Source organism: Nipponia nippon, unplaced genomic scaffold, assembly GCF_047370975.1.
Source record: "Nipponia nippon isolate SJK-2023a ecotype South Korea unplaced genomic scaffold, ASM4737097v1 scaffold_40, whole genome shotgun sequence".
NCBI classification, from domain to species: Eukaryota; Metazoa; Chordata; class Aves; order Pelecaniformes; family Threskiornithidae; genus Nipponia; species Nipponia nippon.
In genome coordinates, this window is record NW_028262359.1 from 1,901,196 (window position 1) to 1,920,542 (window position 19,347).

Consider the following 19,347-nt stretch of genomic DNA (forward strand, 5'->3'; position numbering starts at 1 on the left):
TTGCAAGGAATGCATTGATCAAGCAGCTCTTAAACCTCAAAGTATGCCAGTTGGTGTGATTGTTTCTTTGCCTCAAGATTTCTTTGCGCCGAAGCTGTGCTCAGTGGTCTGACCTGCAAGGGACAGTGGTATTTTTTTTTTCATTTCAGATGTTCTGTTATTATTCATAGTTACACAGCGGGAGGCTTGCACGCAGTAGCTCTTAAGAAGCAAGGCTTAGGTGTATAAACAAAACAATCTTTTAACAGGAATAAGCCTGAAATAGAATCTCTCTGCCTTCTTTCTCCACGTGTGTTCATCACCTCGGCCGGTCAGCAGCCGGCACTGTTTGTGGAACAGCTTACAGGAGACAAACTCCTGCTGAAACCCAAGCTCTCAAAAATCTTGCTTACTCTAGCAAGATGCCTGTGTGTTTTATAGTGCTGCAACAATTTTGCTGTGTTCTGTAACTTCTGTAGTTTCAGCGCTGCTGCAGCGAAGATAAATGGGCAAGTGTGTAGTTAACACAACTTTGCAGAAAATTGTTTGGGACCAAACCACCATGGAACTGAAGAGGGATTCAACCATATTGTTGCTCCCACTTCATACCCTGCAACCAAGTCTGTGCTTCCACAGCTAGGATTAACATTACAGATGGAGTTCGTCTTTTACTAAGCAAAATACAATGATTAAAAAAGAAGTCACTTCAGCATTGTGAAAGTTGGCATATGAATTATGAATACTCTAATAGCTTTAGCTTGGTTGCTTTGTGTTCACATTTGAACAAGAAGAGCATTAAACTCTACACTCTAATTATGAGATTTTCTCTCATCTCCTGAGTAAGCGACCTAATAAAGAAGAATTCCTTTGCTGATTCTCATGTGCTGAAGTTGTGGCATTTAAGTTGGGAGTAAATCTAAAAGAACTTGGTTGACTTTAATGGGGTTTGCTGCATTGGAGTTGCATGTAATTAAAGTTAATGCAACAGAAAAATATAAGCCATAGCAGTTATTTTAATCAAAGCTTGAATGTGGCACTGAGAGCTTTTAGCATTTAATTTATAAATTGCCCTTGGCTATGCTATGCCAGAAGGATTCACTACTTTTAATAACAAACCAAAAATGCACTCCTGTCATAGGAGGGTAGGTTTGGTTTTAGTCACTTGAAGGTACTAGTCACTATAAACACTAAAGAGAATATGGAGCGCTCTGTCAATTGCTCATTTTTAATGAGGATTATAACTTGTTTAATTATTTCAGATAACTTTTTATCTGTAAAAATACACCCAGATATGATTATGTATATGAAATAAATTTATTGTTCTCCAGTGGATCCTGGTGCTCACAGTTGGCCAGCTGTAAATCAAATATTTGGGTTACTTAAAGGTGCCTGCTTTTTCTGATAGATTTAGAATTATGGAACCTATACAAGCATTCAAGTGTCTAAAAATTCAAACACAATCACCTGGTCTTCTCTGAGGCAGGATTCATGTTTGCAAGAATCTCCTAGATCTTGCAATGGGCTTCTTAATGTTTTTCAAATTCAAATGAATGAGCAGGCAAACGTCTGAGAGGTGCAGATGTTTAAGGTGTGTCAGACGGCATCTAAATTACCAAAGGCTGATACCGTGAAGTCTCAGAAGAAGATACTGTCTGTAATTAGTGTCTTCTGTTCAAGATTCTTAGAGAAACTTTGAGACTTATGAAGGAGACAAGCTTATGGCAGATGAAAACACTGAAGACAAGATTGCTGTAGTTTTCTTTTTTCTTTTTTTTTTTTTTTTTTTACTGTTTCAGGAAACAGTGAAGAATAAAGCAGCTTCCAAAAAGAAGTTCCAATAATCATTTTGCAGCTTCTCTTGTTCCCTTAGTTCTGTGTATGTGTTCAGGACATAATTCTTTTGGTAGTTGTGAAGTTAAGGAGGAAAAAATACACGATCTGTAAATCACTCCCTAAATACAAGCTTATTAGTTTCCAGTTGCTTGAGAATATAATTGCCTGGAATCTAATAATTTTGTTTTCGTTTTTTGCCAGGCAGGCCTGATAGATGTATTTGTGTTCAAAAACTTCCTTACCGAATGCTCTCTTCTGTTTTCTCAGGTGGCTTTTCCAAGGCATGAATGAGTTGGTTTCTGAATGCTAGCTGGTATCTTTTCTCTCTTTGATGGATTCATATGTTACCTTGGATGTCCTGCTGTAAATCACCAGCTCTTGTTTCTTCTTAGAGACTTTTAATTTGTTCGAGAGATCCCATGTCTGTTCCGTGCATCTCATACAATTATAACCTAGTCCTGTAGTCCTGGGGTTGTAGTGGTGAGAATACAAGGCACCGTTACTCTTCCATCCCTGAATATGGGTGACTCTATGGGGAAAATGATTTCCACTTGCTTTGCAAGTTAACATATCTTCTGGCTTTGCACATGTAATGACAAATCAAGAAGACTGCACGTTTCTGATCCCAGGGAGGGAATCGGAATTCATGCTCCCGCAGTTTGTAACCCTACTCAAAGTCCACTGAACAATGACCGAAACTCAGTGTAAATAAATCTCTGGTGCCTGTAACTGACACTTCCGTTCACCTTTTTTCAGTGGCTTGTGAGTAAATAGCCAGGTGTTGTTTCTTGTCTCACGAATATTTGGTTTTCTGTCAACTGCATGTGACACCCATGTCTGTCTTCAGAGTCTGGTAGTTTCCGTGCCAGGTATGGTGTGGGTGGTAGAGATGCCCTTTAGCAGGCAAAGTCTCTCACTTCTCCATCCTTTGCCATCTGTCGACATGTGTTAACTGTCTGTCAGCCTCCCGAAATTAAACACGGAGGGCAAGACACAAATAAAAACTGACAAATGCGATTTTGGCAGTGAACAAATTCAATGACATCAAAGTGCATGCCCATTAGCTAGTAGTGCTTCAGAGTTTCATAGCCAGGTGGAGTGCCTGATTGCACGGTCTTGTCTCTGGAAACGTGAGTTCAAGAGTCAGTCAACTTGCTGGCTTCTTTTACTGCTGCTCACTTCTGAGATGGTTTCTTTATATTCTGGATTGTTTCTCTTTGGACCCTTTCAAGGAGGATGCGTAAGGCCGTTACCCACTTGCGCCACCTGTACTGCGCAACCTGTGAGTAGGCTTTGTGCTAAGATCAGTGCGTGTTCTGATCTTCACTGGAAAGGAGGCGTACTGGTTTGATAGCGTAGTCCAGCTTTCTTTGGGGCTTGGCATATATTAGTAAATTTGTATTGCCGTAGAATGGAAGAACCTTATGCCAAGCGTTTTATGAACGTGGAAAAGAGAGATGTTTACAATCTGAATAAAAGGCAAGACTGAAAACTGGGAAAATCAAAACAGTGCTACTCAGTGTGACCAGCAGTGATATTGGTGTAATGATACTGTAAGCATTGTCTTGCTTTTGTTGTTTTGTTAGCAAAAAACGAATTTGAAGGAGAACAAGGACGTCATTTTCCAGCTTGGCTGAGGGTGGAATTTTTGTGACCAGCTTCAGCTGATCTGGAATTGTGCTGTTGCAGAACGGGATGTTCCCACCTGCTTGTCTTTGCTGGCACTGATGTGTGCGTGGCTGGGGAGTCAGCTGGGTCAGCTTGCTGCTTTGTGTTCAGGCAGGTTTTCTTGTAGGGTTGGTTTTCACTGAAGGCAGAGATACGATCCAGCTGACCTCGCAGCTACCTGAGCACTAATTGCTGTCACAGGGGTAGTGAGACTCTTTGGGTGGGTGAGGAGGGAGCACATGGATTCTCAAAGATTGGCTTAAGCCAATTGAGAAACTTTGGCGTGATTGATTGTCTCTATTTTTAGCAAGGCAATATGTTTATCTTGGGTTTCTTTCAAATGTTAGTATGAATGACAGGAATGTGCTTGTGATTTCTGAGAGCAGTATATGAAGAGTTGGGGTGCAGAGCATATCACGAGCACTTCTTGTATGAAGAATAAGCGGTCTTTCATGCATGTTCTTTGTGCCTTGTAAATCTACGTCCGTCCTGCTTGTGTAACAAAAATGTGCTGTAGCTCAGGATAGCACCCTTTGTTTTTGTTCTGATTGATTTGTACAATCAACTAAAGGATAGTGCTGCCTGTTCGTCTGCTGTTCTGTGTGCAGGGGCAGCAGCGGAGGGCAGGAGAGAGTCTACATGCTGCCTTGAAATGGCATTTCATAAGCCTGTTTTTTAATCTTGCTGTATAAAGTCAATGCTTTGAGTTAAAGATGCATGGGAAGGGCACTTGTATTTGATGAACTGTAACTTTGGTTGGTTTTCTTCACACCCCCCCCGCCCCCCCCCCCCCAAACTGTTGTCTCCGAAAGGCAGGTCAAAAAATGGAAGTAGACTTGACAGAAGAGCTTGGCAAGCCGTTCTGCTGTCGGTATTGTATATAAGAGAAGGATGGATTTTGCAGTTCAGACTCTGGGCCTCAGATACTCGATTCCCTGCCACAGTCTTTACTTTTGGCAAGTTGATTAATGAAGTGCCTTAGCTGATGAAGTGAGACAGTTTCTTGATTAACTCGATCATAAGCAGTTTGAAAAGGGGACAGCCACAAAGTAATTTTACAGGAGCCATTTGCCAAAATGACTTCTCACCACTTCTGCAAACCAAAAGGAAAATAAGCATACAGCTAGTAATCTCATGGGGTGTGAAAGTAGATCATAAAGATTCATGGCTATGACAACTGTAGTACCTAGCCATGCCTGTCTGCCTTGATTCTCGAGTGATAGCACTGTTACGAACTGTACATTGAATTGCCTTTTAAAAAAACGAGAGAGAGAGGGGGAAGATGAATTTCTCTTCATCATGTCATCTAGCCTGTTTCCGTGTTAGAACAAGGTTGTCCCGCAGAGAGCCGGATAGCTGAGTCTGCTCTGTTTCTCACAGATGAAGTGTGGTCCTTGGACTTCTGGCAGATGGCCAAAGCAATCCTGGCTTGGTAAATCCTGGATGTCAAGTTGTTTGGTATGCTAATGGCTGACATGCATACTTTTTACTAGCAGGAAGAACCGAATTATGCACAAGGCTTAAAATCAAGGCACAAATATGCAGTTCACTGTTTGGATGTTGGTGGGGGTTTACTGCATCCAGGAGAAGTTTTTGTGGCTGGTTTTTAGTTTCTATATAATGAGTAGCTGGAAAAGAAGCTCTTATTCCTGCTTGAGGTAAAGAAAAAAAGCAAATGTATAGTTCAGCTATCAGGACTTTGTCAAGACTCTCAGGGTCCAGGCTGCTGTGGAGTTATTTGCAGATGTACTTATTTCAAGAGTAGCAAAGGTACCAGTTTGCTTGGAAGAAGCAGGCTAATTTCTGGGGTTTTTTTGGATTTATGTCATTGTATGCTGCAGTTTTGGCTGGGCTTGTTTAAAAGCAGTCAGATATTTTGTACTTTATTTACTGTAGTGTCTTTAAAACTCTTAAAACAGTATTCAAATTTTCTGCATTCTTAGCTGGGTGCCTATCTTGTTTCTTAATATTTCTCCCTTTTTGGCTTTAGAAGTGTCTAGCAGCTGTTTGGCTTCTCCTGGCTTCTGTTTGCTGGATTTACAGGGAAGATGTCTTGGCAACCAGTGGTGCAGCTTGCAAGTGTGAGCTTCCGGCTTCCTGTCCTGCCCCAGGTGACGCAAGAGTCCTAGCATATGCAGACAGTGCTTGCTGATTTTGTTTTAGGGTGGTGGTGGTTGTTTTTTAAACTACGCACAGCGTGCCAAGTTCCTCACCAAGCGAGGAGAGAAGTTACTGCTTAAAACTTTACAGCTGAAACTACAAAGCCAGCCCCTTTGTGTGAAGTTTCTTGCCCTAAGAGCAGTTGCTCTTCTGGTTACAGTAATACTGTGCAACTGGAGGAGAAAAGCGAGGAAGTGACAAAGCAGTTCAAGGGCTGATGACGGATTAGAGTGGGGTACAAGCAGGTGAAAGCACTGCGAGAAATAAGGCCTGTTGCTGCTTCTGAGAATATCTTAATTTGGAAACTTGTTATAGGGAGATGATGTTGAGGTTGAAGATCAGGGCAGAAGTGTGAGAGTCTGATGCTTCAGCATTGTATGTTTCCAAGTTCTTTACTTTTTCAGTCCAATTAGTTTAGAGTTTAGCTAAAGGAATTTCGCATTACAGTAAGTCTTTATTAATGTCATATCAAACATGGATATATGACAGTGGTGTCAGACTGGAGAATATGAAAGGGTTTTAATTTCAGTCCTCATACCTGTTGAGATGCTCTTCAAAGTGTGAATCTCTTGCAGCTGAAGCATGATTTTCCTGACTCTGTGGACATCCTGAGGTGTGGATGTGTTTTACTAATTAGCACTTCTGGTGCCAGTTTTAGGACCTGCAGGTGACACTTGCAAGCCTTAATCTTAAGTACTTAACTGTTGATTTTATGTTTTTTTTCAGTAGTTGCGGGAGGGAATTGGGCCTTTCTGCTGGAAGGAAATACTGAGGAGGAAAAGAGGGTATGCGCTCATAGGGGAAGGACAAGGGAGGATGAGAGAAGGGGGAATTACTGGTCCCGATCCTACAATGCAGGTGTTACTTTTCAGGGACGTGGTTAGGGCAAAGGGGCTGCTGTGTGCATCATGTTGTTACCAGCTGTGAACTGCATTGTAAGGCTTGGGAGAAGTGAGGAGTGCCTCCTTCCTATTCAGCTGCACTTCAGCTGTTGCCTGACCCCACACCTGCATGCAAAATAAAGAATTAAACACAAAAATTCAGTCCCTGTAGGAACAGTCATCTGTTTGTGCAAGACTGCTGCCTACAGAAGAAGATCAGCTGCGAGTTGAAGGTGATGCGTAATTCTGGACACAGCACACAAATAGCAATGAATGGATTTCAGCTTTATCTGTAGAATGGGTTTAACACACCACACTTTATCAGGTTTTGATTTGACATTAATATTCTGCTAGTTCAGTACATCAGGAATAATAGATATGCTGCTAAATTTTCTTCAGTTTTTTTATGCTTACTAAAGAACAGATCTACAGTTCACCAAAACCAACTTGTATCTATAACTTCTCTCTGCGAACCGCTAGATTTCTCTTCTGTCCTTCTATAAATGTCTGACAAAGGATTTCAGAAATTTCTTTGAGGTGTGTGTTTTTTAAATTGCATTGAGTTTTCTTTTTGTTGTTGTTGTCTTCTCCATCTTCAGTTCACTTCCACAGGCTTTGAGACAATGTTCTTTGGTTATAGAAGGAACAAACTTAAGGGGTGGGGCAGGGGGGTGGAATTTAATTATAATCCTGGGCTGTGATTCTACATCACTTTCCTTCATGCCAAGTCAGCTTCAGGTCCTCCATTTCCTTGCTTCTCACTCGTGTTCCCTCACAGGGCTTTGTCCCCTCCATTCCACCTATTTGACAGTGCAGCTGCCCTCTGAACAACATCTGTGAAAGGATCCAGCACAAGAGCCTCCTGCACTTTGGCAGGCAATGTAAACCTTTGTTCTGGTTCAGATTGTAACCCTATGGTCGTATACGTTTGAACTGGACATAACTGGGTATAATGATGTCTGTTTGAAGAGTTGTAAGGCTTTATAACGGAGTTTTCTGCCAAGAGGACAGTGACATAGAGCTCCAACTTCTAATCTTTTTGCAGGATGAGGCATGTAGCTAGATGTCTTTTTCAGATGTAAGCCAAAACTTCACGGTAAGTATCTTATCTGGGAGGCAGGACACTTGTGCTAAGCACCCTGGGCCTTACTACCTGTTTTGAGGTGGGTCTCTGTCTCGCTATTGTGCAGGGAAACTGGAAAACAATATTGTTTTGTCACAGTATTGAGCAGCGAAAAGAGTTTTAGATTCAAGGGTTTTGTTAAATGGGAAACCTCCCATGACAAATTTCTCTCCTCTCTCTTCTGTTGCTGTGAAAACCAAATGGGATGACTGAAATAAAACCCACTGTAATTAAGTCAGTTTACTTGTTTTAAGAAGGAAATTATGCATTTTTCAGCCATACTTGCAGCATCTGTGGATTCCAACTTGAAAAGAACATCAATTCAAAATAGGGAGGATATTTGACCATCTTGTTTTTCTTATCTGTTCAACGATGACTTACATCTCCTGTTTTTTTTTCCCCCAGTTATTTGTAGTAGATGTCCAGACTGGTCAAATTACCAAGATTCCTATTCTGAAAGATCGTGAACCCGGCATGGTGAACCAGCAGGGTTGTGGTATTCATGCCATTGAGCTCAACCCCTCAAGGACCCTTCTGGCCACAGGTGGAGACAACCCCAACAGTCTTGCGGTTTATCGTCTGCCTACGCTTGATCCTGTCTGCGTGGGAGATGTAAGTGGGAGTATGAGGGGAAAGCTTATTCTGTCACTTACAAGAATTAACTAGTTTGAAGTGCGTAAGGTCAGAGCAAGGTTAATATTTGGGACTCCTGTAGTGGAGAGTGAATTTCTGAAAGCTTGAAAATATTCCTAATTAAGTTGTCTTTTTTGGCAAGATGTCGTACATATGAGTGAGTACACAAACATGTGAGATGATTCTCAGGGTTCTGAGTTAAATTTCTTTTTCCTCACCCTCATTCAGGTGTACTTCAGATTAGTTTTAAGCACTGAAAATATAACAAAATTGTAAATGTTAAAATCGAATTGTGGTGATGACCTCTGAAACTAGTTTCAGTGAAAAAGCTCTTTTGAGAAATTGAAAAGATGATAAAAGTTGTTCAGATTCTCCCCTTCTCCAGTGCAGCTTATGTATGTATTATTCCAGAGGTGGAACCTGGCTTTGAGGATTAGTTCTAACCCAGTGGCTTATGGCTGTTCGATAGACTCTGGTACTGCTTATATTTCTGAAACATCATGAGGCCTTTTTAAAATAGCCAGTCTTAAAAAGAAACAGCTGAAATGAGTATAGTGGTGTCCTGTAAGCACTTCTCTCTCATTTCGCCTTTTTTGATTCAGGACTTCACATAGAAATTAACTACAACAGCAGAGGTCAGGTCAGAGTTTCTGCAGTAGCAGATAACCAGCTGCAGAAAGGCTAGGCTCTGAAGATTTGTGTGATTTGCTGTTCATTTGCGTGCTGCTGTGACTTTGCAGCTCTTCAGCTAGAACTAGAACCTTATGGTCTTTTTTCCCCCCTATAGGTTTCTCACCTGCTAAAGAAAAGATGCTTGAAGTAATAGTCTTGAAAAATTAATCTGTAGGTCATATATTGTAAACATAAGGTTTTGGTTACTTTTTATAGTAGAGATGTGCATTTGAGGAACTAGAAGTATGTAGGTACTTTACAGAAGTAAAGAACACTGGTTTCAAAATGGAAAATCTAAGTCCTTAGAACTGATATCAATTTGTCCTTGGTCAGAAACCTGTTTTTCCATCATCTAATTGCTCTCTATTAACTATCCACTTAAAAATCAAAGAAAGTTTAAATTATTGTTAGGTACTTAAACTGCTCCAGCTTGATACTGGAATGTTATCTGTATGTTTTTAATGGGTCTGTCCCTTCTGAGCTTATACTAAATATCAAAGTGAAGAATACTTGTCTGCTTTGTGACTACTCTAGAGTGTAATGGCACAGAAAAATCTGTCTTTTTTTCTTTTAGGATGGACATAAGGATTGGATATTTTCAATTGCATGGATCAGTGATACTATGGCTGTTTCTGGTAAAGTAAAATGCTTCTCTCTGTCTTTTTTTTTTTTTTTTTTTTGCTTTCCAGAATTTTATACTGATGTACAGTACTTTATAGGTCTTTATGCACCTTTATCAGGGCATTTGAAATCACTTGGAACTACCTTTGCCACTTAAACCTTTCTTGGCCTTAGTACAGTACTTCATTTTATTTGTAGAGCTCTGGTATAGATTTGATTTTTCTAGTATCAGAGGGATTATTACTGTCTTTCCAGTAGATGTTGCCATGAGAGGTTCTCCAAACACAATGAATTACAGGGAAGGATTCCACACAAGAATAATAATTCCAAGAGGGGTGTTGATTATCAGTTAATAACTTTGGAATACAGCAGGGCAATATCGGTTTCCTGAAATCCTCTGAAAGACTAATTAATGAAAACTCAGTTTGTTTTCTATGTGTATGTGTCCGTGTGTATATATATGTATATGCGCATATACTATGGCAGTTAATACAGAAGGTTGTAATAGAAAAGGTCAGTTATTGACTTTTTAGTAACTAGCTGGACAATCAGTGTAACTTCATAAAGTATTACTTACTTAGGTAAAGGAAGCAATACTAATATGCTATTGCGTTAATTTAGTAGTTTACTGTTTTTCTGTGCTGACAGGGTGTAGTATTCTGTACCAGGAGGTGTCAAACTGCAGGTGACAGGAAATTGTAACAGTCTCCTATAAAAATCAGATACTTGAATTGTTAGTTCAGTAAGATTTTTTTTTTTTTTTTTTTCCAAAAACCAAAAAGGTAATCCTGGAATTTGATTTCGAATTTAATATAAAACTTGATCCTTGCAAGTCTCCAACCCAAATATCTGCATTAAAAAAACATTGTCAGCTAGTAAGCTTGAAGAGAACAGCAGAGATGATTACAGATATCCGAGGGGAAGATAAGGACCCAATGGATTAGAGGCACAGCATGTGAGATTGAACGGTGTTGCTCTCGGTGTTTTCTGCGTGCTCAAGGGTGGATGGAGGTGTGAGTAGAAGGCTGCCATGTCCTCCATTGTATGATGCTTACATCAGGATGTAGGTTCTAGTCTCCAGAGCTGAGACACCAGGGAAAACTTGTTGAAAGCAATTAGCAAGTCTGATTGCTAAATTGAGTTCTTCAGAACTTTGCTGATAATCCTGATCAGGAAAAAACAAAGATAACTAATTTCTGACGTTGTTTTGATCTTTCAGATTTCAATTACCTCTGTGTGGAGCACAAATATTTGAACTCCAAATATTGAGGATATAGCAAATACCTTTATCTGAATTAAGAAACTAAATGCAATTTTTTTGTGACTTTCTTGGGGCAGGTTAAATACCGCAGGAAGAAAAAATGTCATTTGGTCCCATGGCAAGTAATACAGATCATATAGCCTGAGGTTCGAGATTTGGCAGTGTATTTTCTCACTGCCATCAAAACTGGTGAGAGAATACAGAGAGGACCAGGGACTTGATTATTTCTCTTGCTTGTGTTAACTTCAACAAGAACAAGGCAGGGCTCTGCTTGTAAAACCTTCAGCAGTGTATTTCAGTAGTCCATAAGCATAAAATTAAACTCTTGACTAAGCAGCTGTAGCTGAGGGAGAATGCCTCAGTCCACTCAGTTGTACTGGCTGGATGAAAACATTTTTCTGGCAAAAGCTTCAGATGGGATGAATAATTCCCAGGATGGCAGGAGCCTAGGGTAACAAATGGTACTGTCCTTGGCTTCAGGGCTAACCAGCTGAACAACATACATTGACTTTTTCTCCTGCTAGGGCTATTAAAATGGACAGCTTCCTCTTAAAGTATGTCAAGATGTTTAGAAATTCTACTGCGAGTATTCAGTCTCCATAACAAACGTGATTAGGTGCCATTAAAAACCATCAGCATGTAAATTGACTGGCAGGGTGTAGTGTCCTGTGCTGTCTGCGTCTGTGTAGTGCCATTAGGAAGCTCCTTTTGTATTTGGCTGTAGTAGGTGGTAGTGGCAAATGACTGAATCCATCTGTGAGAGGGCAAAGCCATCTCTGCTGTGCTGGATCACCCGTATTGCAACAAGATGTTTTGCTTAACTCTCTTTGCAGCTTATTCCCTATGATGTACCAAAGCCTATAAATTTAATAGTCTGATGTAGGTATTTAGTTTTTTCTGGCATCTTCAAGACATGAAATATTTCTTATGCATTCCCTGTGAGAGAAGGAGGGATGTGTTTTTCACGTTGTGTAGGGAAGAAATTAAGGTACATGTCAAATCTGTCAGAGCTGACTTAGGTGGAAGTGAGTTGCCTACACACCAGAAGGGATGGGTGTAGGGCCTTGGATTAGGCCTGTGTTGATCTATGAATCAAAGACATTCAGCTTTCTTCATCCAGTGTTGTTACTCTTACTGATTCATATTTTGGATTAATATATTCAAATTCAGTAGAAAAATAAAATGAGTTCTTGCTTGTTCAGCCTCAGTTCCTATGTTACATTCTTTAAACAACAGGTTGCATGGGTTTAAGAAAAATAATTTAAAACATAGGTTTGTTACAAATTGGTACAAATCATGGTTTGAAATAGTTGTTTCTGTTCAGTTCACAAATGTGCGTATACATATCCATAAGCATATTGGCAGAAATCAAATGAACTCAAATCGGCATGAACCCAACTGAGTTTTCTTGGAGTTTTTTGTATTGGCTTAACAGACTGTCATTCTCAGCCTTGGTAAGCCAGGCTGAATGCATAGGTTCTTCAATCGCCTCTGAGTTTATTCTATGTGTGAATCTCTAATAGTGATTGTTGTACAGGATTGTGTTTTTTGATGCGTCCTAATCAGTTTGAAAACAGATGAGGTGTTCTAGCTGCTTGGACACCACATAGACAAACCAGTTGATAATGAGTTCACAATGTTATGAAACTTACAGCTCAGTAATATCATGTTTTTCTTAATAATAATATATAGGCACCAACCGTCTGTTCAGTTAGGTTAAATTAATAATAACCTTTCTTTCAGACCCTGTTGTTTATTCCTTTTTTTTAAGAAGGGGATTTATGTGTATGTGAAATGGACTATTTATTTATGGACTGTTTATTCAGGTTCCCGGGATGGTTCGATGGGTCTCTGGGAAGTCACGGAGGATGTGTTGTCCAAAAGCGATGCCAGGCATAATCTCTCTCAAGTTCCCGTCTATGCCCACATAACACACAGGGCTCTGAAAGATATCCCCAAGGAGAACACCAATCCTGACAACTGCAAAGTCCGAGCATTGGCTTTCAACAATAAGAACAAGGTCAGTAAGATAAGCAAGACAGTTGAGAAGTCATCAAACTGTCCACGTGTATTAGAAAAAGGAAAAAGTAATCTAAATCAGAAATACCAGAGAAGCAACCTAATATTTTTTCCCTAATTCTTTTGTGCCCTTCTCATACGAGATGGTCGTCTTTATCTGCTATGTGTGCTTTTGCCCCAAGTGAATGGAGAAGTCCAGTAGAAAAAAAAAATTGTATGTTTTCAGAAGGAAAAATTTTCCTGTGGGTTTGATTTTAGACTTGCACCCTGGGGGAGGGGGGAGGGGCAACGTTTACAAGAAGCAGATAAAGCACCAAACAACTCTTGCAGCTTGAATCCTAGTTTTGAGTGCTCTTGCTGCTTTCCTTCCCCGCTGGTGAAGACCAGCTAACATTTAGGCTGTTTCTGTTCTGGTGGCTGAATCATTAATGGATTGCTCAGCCAGTGAGGTGACTGACACACAGGGCAGGCATCAGTGCTTGGTTTGGTGTTATTGTGTTGGCATTTGACAAACAGTAAATGTTAACCTCTCCCCTGCTGATCTCTTGTTATTACTAGTGGGAGTAGCAATTCATCCTCCACTACTTTTCTTTCTGCCCTCAAAGAACAGAGGTCTGAAGTGAAGGTGGGTGTGCTCTCAGAAGCACGGTGCTCCTGTGGGCTTTATTTTTCACCACAGCTGTTAATTACTCCTCTGTGGTGGAGGCTACCTTTTTCAGTAGAGTAGTGCCTGGAAGGAAATGTTTGCTTCAGGGTCAGAATCAGTGTGGGAGCTGCTGAAGAGAATTGCCAACTCCAGCTTGTACTGTCTAATAATTCATTATTTAATTGTCTAACAAGATCTATACTTTTGAAAGTTATTTTTGGTTATTTGCTGTTTTATTAATTCTTATTCTACCTGGCACCTTTGTGCTGTATTGCATTCTGTCAAGATCAGTACAAAATGAAAATTTATCTTGCTAAGCATGTACAGGATTATAGATGACTTCAAACTTGAGTATGCAGCCTGCCCAGTAGAGAGTGTGAGTTTGTAAGGACAGCTATAATACAGAAACTTACTCTCTTTTTTTTTTTTTTTTTTTCTTTAATAGGAGCTGGGAGCTGTTTCCCTGGATGGGTATTTTCATCTTTGGAAAGCAGAGCACACACTATCAAAGGTGCTTTTCTGGTTGTTGGTGTTAAATTTCAAAAATTGCCTAGCAGTTAAGGCTGTTAGCTATTCTTCACCTCCTAAAGAAAGAGCAGCAGCATTTGTAAAACACTTAAAAGCTTTATGTAAAATGAAATGTCCTAAAAATCAGAACTTGAGGGGAGAAACTCCCCACTTCCCTTATTTTGGAGGGTGGGAAGTGCTCTTAACTTTCTGCCAGTTCTGGGTGAGCTGAAGTGAACTGTTCCATAGAGTATGATGGATACTTGATTAGCAATGTTCATAAAGGAAGTTGCACTTATTTGAGTGTAATTGCAGATCAAACCCAGACATATCTATGGTAGTGTATGAGGTAAGCTTTTTCAGCTGAGAGCTGACGTCTGTGTCTACCTGCTGAAGAAATAACAGCAGCTTAGAAACATTTAAAACAATTTGCGAAAATATTCATTCTTCTTTGCGTAATACTTGGTTTCAGCCTTTATAAATCTCAGTTTGGTTCAGATAAGGCATGCCATCTCCTTCATTTTTTTTTCCTCTGCATCAGGTTGTCGCTTTTCTCTTAAAGTTCTGTTTTTGTGGTGAACTTATTTTTTAGCTGCATTTTGTTTTTTTCACTGCAACTTCTCTGAACATAGCTTACAGAGTTGTTCTATTAACATCTTGCTCTTTTCTCATAATGGGTTGATTCTTATTTCTTCTCTTTCCAGTTACTTTCCACAAAGTTGCCATACTGCAGGGAGAACGTGTGTTTGGCTTACGGTCAGGAGTGGTCAGTGTATGCAGTAGGATCACAGGCTCATGTCTCCTTCCTGGATCCCAGGCAGCCTTCCCACAATGTTAAATCCGTCTGTTCCAAAGAACGAGGCAGTGGTAAGAAACTTGTCAAAGGGTGCTTCAAATTATTTTCTTGCAGAAGTAGCTATTAAGAATGCAGTAAGATAAGCTTTTAATAAACAGGAAGGGTTTTTCATGTGATAGACTAAGTCATTAATAGTATATGTAGGTTTTGCTTTTATGAACGTATTCCTTGAGCAACCAACCAACCAACCAAACTTAAAAGCAATTCTGAAATCTAATGATAGACAACATTAGTGCTTTTATGATCAACTAAATAATACACCATCCAAATATTACTGAACTTCTAGAAGTATGTGTTTTACTTATACTTATTTTTTACTGTGTCTTATTCTGTTTTACTTCATCTCAAAGCAAATCCAGTCTTCAGACTGCTATTAATGCGTTCTCTGGGAATGAAAAAAAGGCATGTTGTCTGCTCTATGCTATCAAATTAGGAATCTGTGCTGTAAGTGAATGCTTGCATTGTAATTTTAAAGTCATGAATGAGGCTCTTAATTTTCAATGTGTATTTGCTTTAAATATGTAAAAGCTCACTCTTTGAAAAAAAAAAAAATTGCAGATTTGAGTGCTGTTTTCCTTTTCTGATGTGGATGCAATATGTCAAATTGACCCCTAGACCAGGGCCAAGCATGAGGGCTTGCAGGGCGCATGGTCCCATAAGCTTCTTCCTATACCCTTTATTTTCAAGCATGAGAGGGCACTGTGCTGTGATGCCCATTTTAAACCATATTAATCCCAGACTAATAAGTTGCAGTCCTTATTTAGCTTGGCTGTAGGCATGATCTCTTCATTGGGCAAGTTGTCAAAAGAGAATTCATGTAGGCAAGGATTAGGAAAGCTTGTTTTATGTGGTTACTGGAGTTTGAACGGTACTGTCTAGATAAATGTCAGGGTCTGCTTCTTTCAGATACGGGATAAGTTTCTGTAATATAAGAAATGGTGCTTCACCAGCTCATGTTGTCACCTGAACCTCTTAACCAGCAACAGCCCTTGTCCTGACCTGCTGTCTGGGAGGGCTCTGTGGAGGTCCTTGATGCTGTCACCCTTCAGTATCATAGGGAAGAATACCGAGACACTGGAGTGTGGTGCCCAGTGGTGGCTGGTGGCTGAAAGCTCCTGCCTTCAGTACGTGACCGTCCCTGCTGGGGGGATGAGCTATGTGTAGGTAGTATCTCTGGGGCATCTCCAGTTCATGTCTGGAGAAAGCCTTTGTTCAATGCTGTCTTCTGTTCTGCATAGTAGGCAGATCTTTTTTTTTTTTTTTTGGCATGGTGGTAGAGGCACTTAAGTAATATTAATTCCCAACATACTGAGTGCTGTAACTTTCTGTTGATCTCACTGGGACTTGGAGTGTTGCAGCACCTCTAGAAAGCAGGCTGTTCATTGATTTGCAGACTAAAATCTGGGTTGACTTTTAAGTGCTTTGATGTGTTACCTGAATGTGCTTTCAGCTTCCAAATGCACCTGCTGAACACCCTAAGTCCACGTTAACTTCAGATCATTAGTATTGTATACAAAAGCAGGTCAGAGAAAGGTTGTTGCTTAGTAAGACTGGAACTGGGGCTGGCTTTTACCCAGTGTAACCCTGTCTGCTCTACATAAGAAGGTAGCTGATGCTTTTTAGTGCATCTTGTAAGTGTTTTCTTAGCAGCTGTACAAGGAATTGCAGGCCCTGGACTCTACTTCTTGATCCACAAGAGCAATTGCTTTCTGCTCGGCTGGCATGCAGTGCTATGTCGTGTGCCCTTTGTATCCTGACGGCAGCCATGGTAATGTAGTGGACAGAGCTTGCGCAGCACGGACTCTGTGTCTGCTCCTTGTGTAGGACGTGCTACTGCGTCTTCACTTCCTTCTGGGATTTTTAGAGCCTCCCTGCCTCTCAGGAGTGAGACTCAATTTGCTGACCCAAATAGTCCAGGTCCACAGGTGGTAGAGTGCTGGGTATGTTGGAGAGCTTACCATGATCAGTTCTAGTCACAGGTTGTGCTTTTAGTTTGATGGGAATGATTAATCTGAGGTACTTCAGCCCCTTAGGAGCCAATGTGAAGTGCTGTTCTTGAAAGCCTGTTCTAAACGTCCTCTTAGTAGTGGGTACATCACAGATTCCTTCAGTTAATTTTTTTGATGCGAGAAAGGTCTACAGTAATTCTGCATTTTATAGCTTTTTATTAATAAATTGCATTGAAAAGTATATGCCATCTGCTTTCATACTCCATCACCTGTTTCTGTTAAGTAAGTGTTCTGCTGGGTTGCTTGTCAAGAGCGCTTTTGGAGCAAAAATGAGAGGACGTCCCCACTTGTGCCTTTCTCCTCTTATCCAAGTGACTGCTCTTGCTGATTGCAGAGGGCTTAAGGCTTTCAGCATGTATTTGCCAGAGCCAGGGCCTTGTAATGGGGGGTGGGGGGAGATGTCTCCAACTTGCTCAGATGCATTTGTAGTTCTCTGAATTAAAGTGGAGATGCTTACACGAATCTGGTACATCTAATTCAGCAGGTGTGAGACTTGCACAGTGTTTTCCCACCTATTAAGCCCGCAGCCAAGACTTTACCTCACATCTGGAGCATGACGATGTGGCCTTGCCTGTTCTGAGTGTGTGTCACGGATGCTCGTGGCTGTGGATGTAACAGCAGGTTGCGGAGGCGGAAGGATGAGGATGTGTTTTTAGTTAGGACTCTGTACAAAGGGGAGAGGGAAACTCCCTGGCTGCATCCACACCTCTCGGATGTCTGTTGTCACGTGTCCTGCTGGGTGTAGTCCAGTGTGGTACAAGTTTTGTGACGCTCAGTCCCACTTGGTACGGTGACAGCAGTTGGCACGTGGATGTAGCTGGCATAACTCACTTCTTTTCCCCTCCTGTCTGAATGCTTGCTTAGGCTGTAATTCAGTGGTACTTTAAAGAGGGCTTAAAAAGCCCTAGAGTTTATAACCTGGCATCATGTTGTGCAGGAAGGAAAAGCATAGATGTGGTGGGGTTTAATCTGCATAGAAGAGTTGTTTGGGGTAGAGTGCTTACACAGAACAAGCCTTTTGCACAACAAATAGAGATGAGATGACAGGACATTTTACAAATTGCAAATTCCTACATACAGAATCTCCCCAAGAGTATTTCCAAGGGATCCTTGTTCAGCTGAGGCCTCAGAAAACGAGATGTACTCCTTTTACTCAATCTAATGGCATAACTGAATTGTGCTAGAATGTTTTGTTTGGACTGGATACTTGCTGTAGCTTCCCACGTGCTGGCTTAACACGGTGTTGCTTAGGTTGTAGGACTCCTAGCCCGTTTTCATTGCTGGGTGAAGTGCTAAAAGTGCCAGCTACAAAGAGTAAGGTGTGCTTGCATAAGAGTATTTGAGTGGGGGTAGCTTTGAAATTATTTAAGAGCCTGATCTATCTTAGCAGCAAAGTGACTAGTGATTATTATGGTTATACTTAGAGCTAGCCTGTTGATCAGTAAAATGCACTTGGTGGCAGCTGGGACAGTAGTTTTTCTCACATGGTCACTTACCACAGCTTGGCAGGTAGCTGCGTAGGGTGTGAGCTCACAGAGGAAACCAGCGTGACGTTCTTTCCTCTGTCTGCTGCCATGTACTCGCTCATGGTGCGCACAGAGCGGTGTGTAATTGAAGCTGCTGTTTCAATAGCATCAATGGGATTTATCCACACTGCTCCATAGCAGTGGGGAAATGTAGGTGTTGTGCAGAATGGTAGTAGGTAGTTCCTCTTAAAGAAAATATTAGCCATCAAGCAGCAGCACTGCAGAGCCAAAGCATCCATCTCCCTTACTGCGTTGTATGTCCCTTCTCTGTTTGACAGGCATTCGATCGGTGAGCTTCTACGAGCACATCATCACAGTGGGAACGGGGCAAGGCTCCTTGTTGTTTTACGACATCAGAGCCCAGAGGTTCCTGGATGAAAAGCCCCCACGTGCCTGCTATGGACAGAAGCAGAAATTAGGAGGAGGTGAAATTCTGAAGTTGACTACTGGGAAAGGCTGGCTGGTGAGTAGCTTGTAGCTGTAGGCGACCCTTTACAGAGGAGTGCTGTAGGGCTCGAGAACTGGTTCTTTTTGTAGTAATGGGAGCTCTTGTATGAAATGCATCCCAGCAAAACAGTGATCATGTAACTGATAACTGTAATCATGAAAAGACAGAAATGCTGCAGAATTGCTTTCTACAAAAGCTTTATGAAAGAGTACTGAATGGTTGGTTGCTTGAGTGTAAGGCACACTGACTACTTATGCACTGATTCATAAATGAACTAGATTTTATATCTTTGTATTTTCGAGTGCAATCTAACTTGCAGTTTTCAGAACCTCAAACACAAAATACATTGTCTTCCTTCAAAAACGTGCTACTCAAAGTATGAGAGATTTAATTTAATTGTGTGCAATTTTAGAAACTGTGGCTTCCTGAGGTAATGCCAGGGGAGGCACTTGAGTTCAATTTCCTGTATGTTATCATAAAGCAGTTAATGGCTTTGTCTAACTTC

At 40.9% G+C, this 19,347-nt stretch overlaps 1 protein-coding gene across 3 annotated transcripts in view; it reads left to right on the forward strand.

The window, feature by feature from the left end:
* DCAF12 (DDB1 and CUL4 associated factor 12) overlaps positions 1 to 19,347 on the forward strand; it is a 32,302-nt gene that overhangs the window by 2,234 nt on the left and 10,721 nt on the right. The window contains exons 3-9 of one of the 3 annotated variants that reach the window (XM_087777601.1): positions 8,050 to 8,256; positions 9,524 to 9,584; positions 12,658 to 12,851; positions 13,942 to 14,007; positions 14,708 to 14,870; positions 15,210 to 15,303; positions 18,673 to 18,808. In XM_087777601.1, coding sequence (XP_087633727.1) covers positions 8,050 to 8,256; positions 9,524 to 9,584; positions 12,658 to 12,851; positions 13,942 to 14,007; positions 14,708 to 14,870; positions 15,210 to 15,292 — 774 coding nt within the window. In that variant the 3' untranslated portion in view covers positions 15,293 to 15,303; positions 18,673 to 18,808. Of the gene's footprint in view, positions 1 to 8,049; positions 8,257 to 9,523; positions 9,585 to 12,657; positions 12,852 to 13,941; positions 14,008 to 14,707; positions 14,871 to 15,209; positions 15,304 to 15,765; positions 15,783 to 18,672; positions 18,858 to 19,347 lie in introns of those variants that run through there. The other 2 variants (XM_087777602.1, XM_087777599.1) reach the window with 2 other exon arrangements.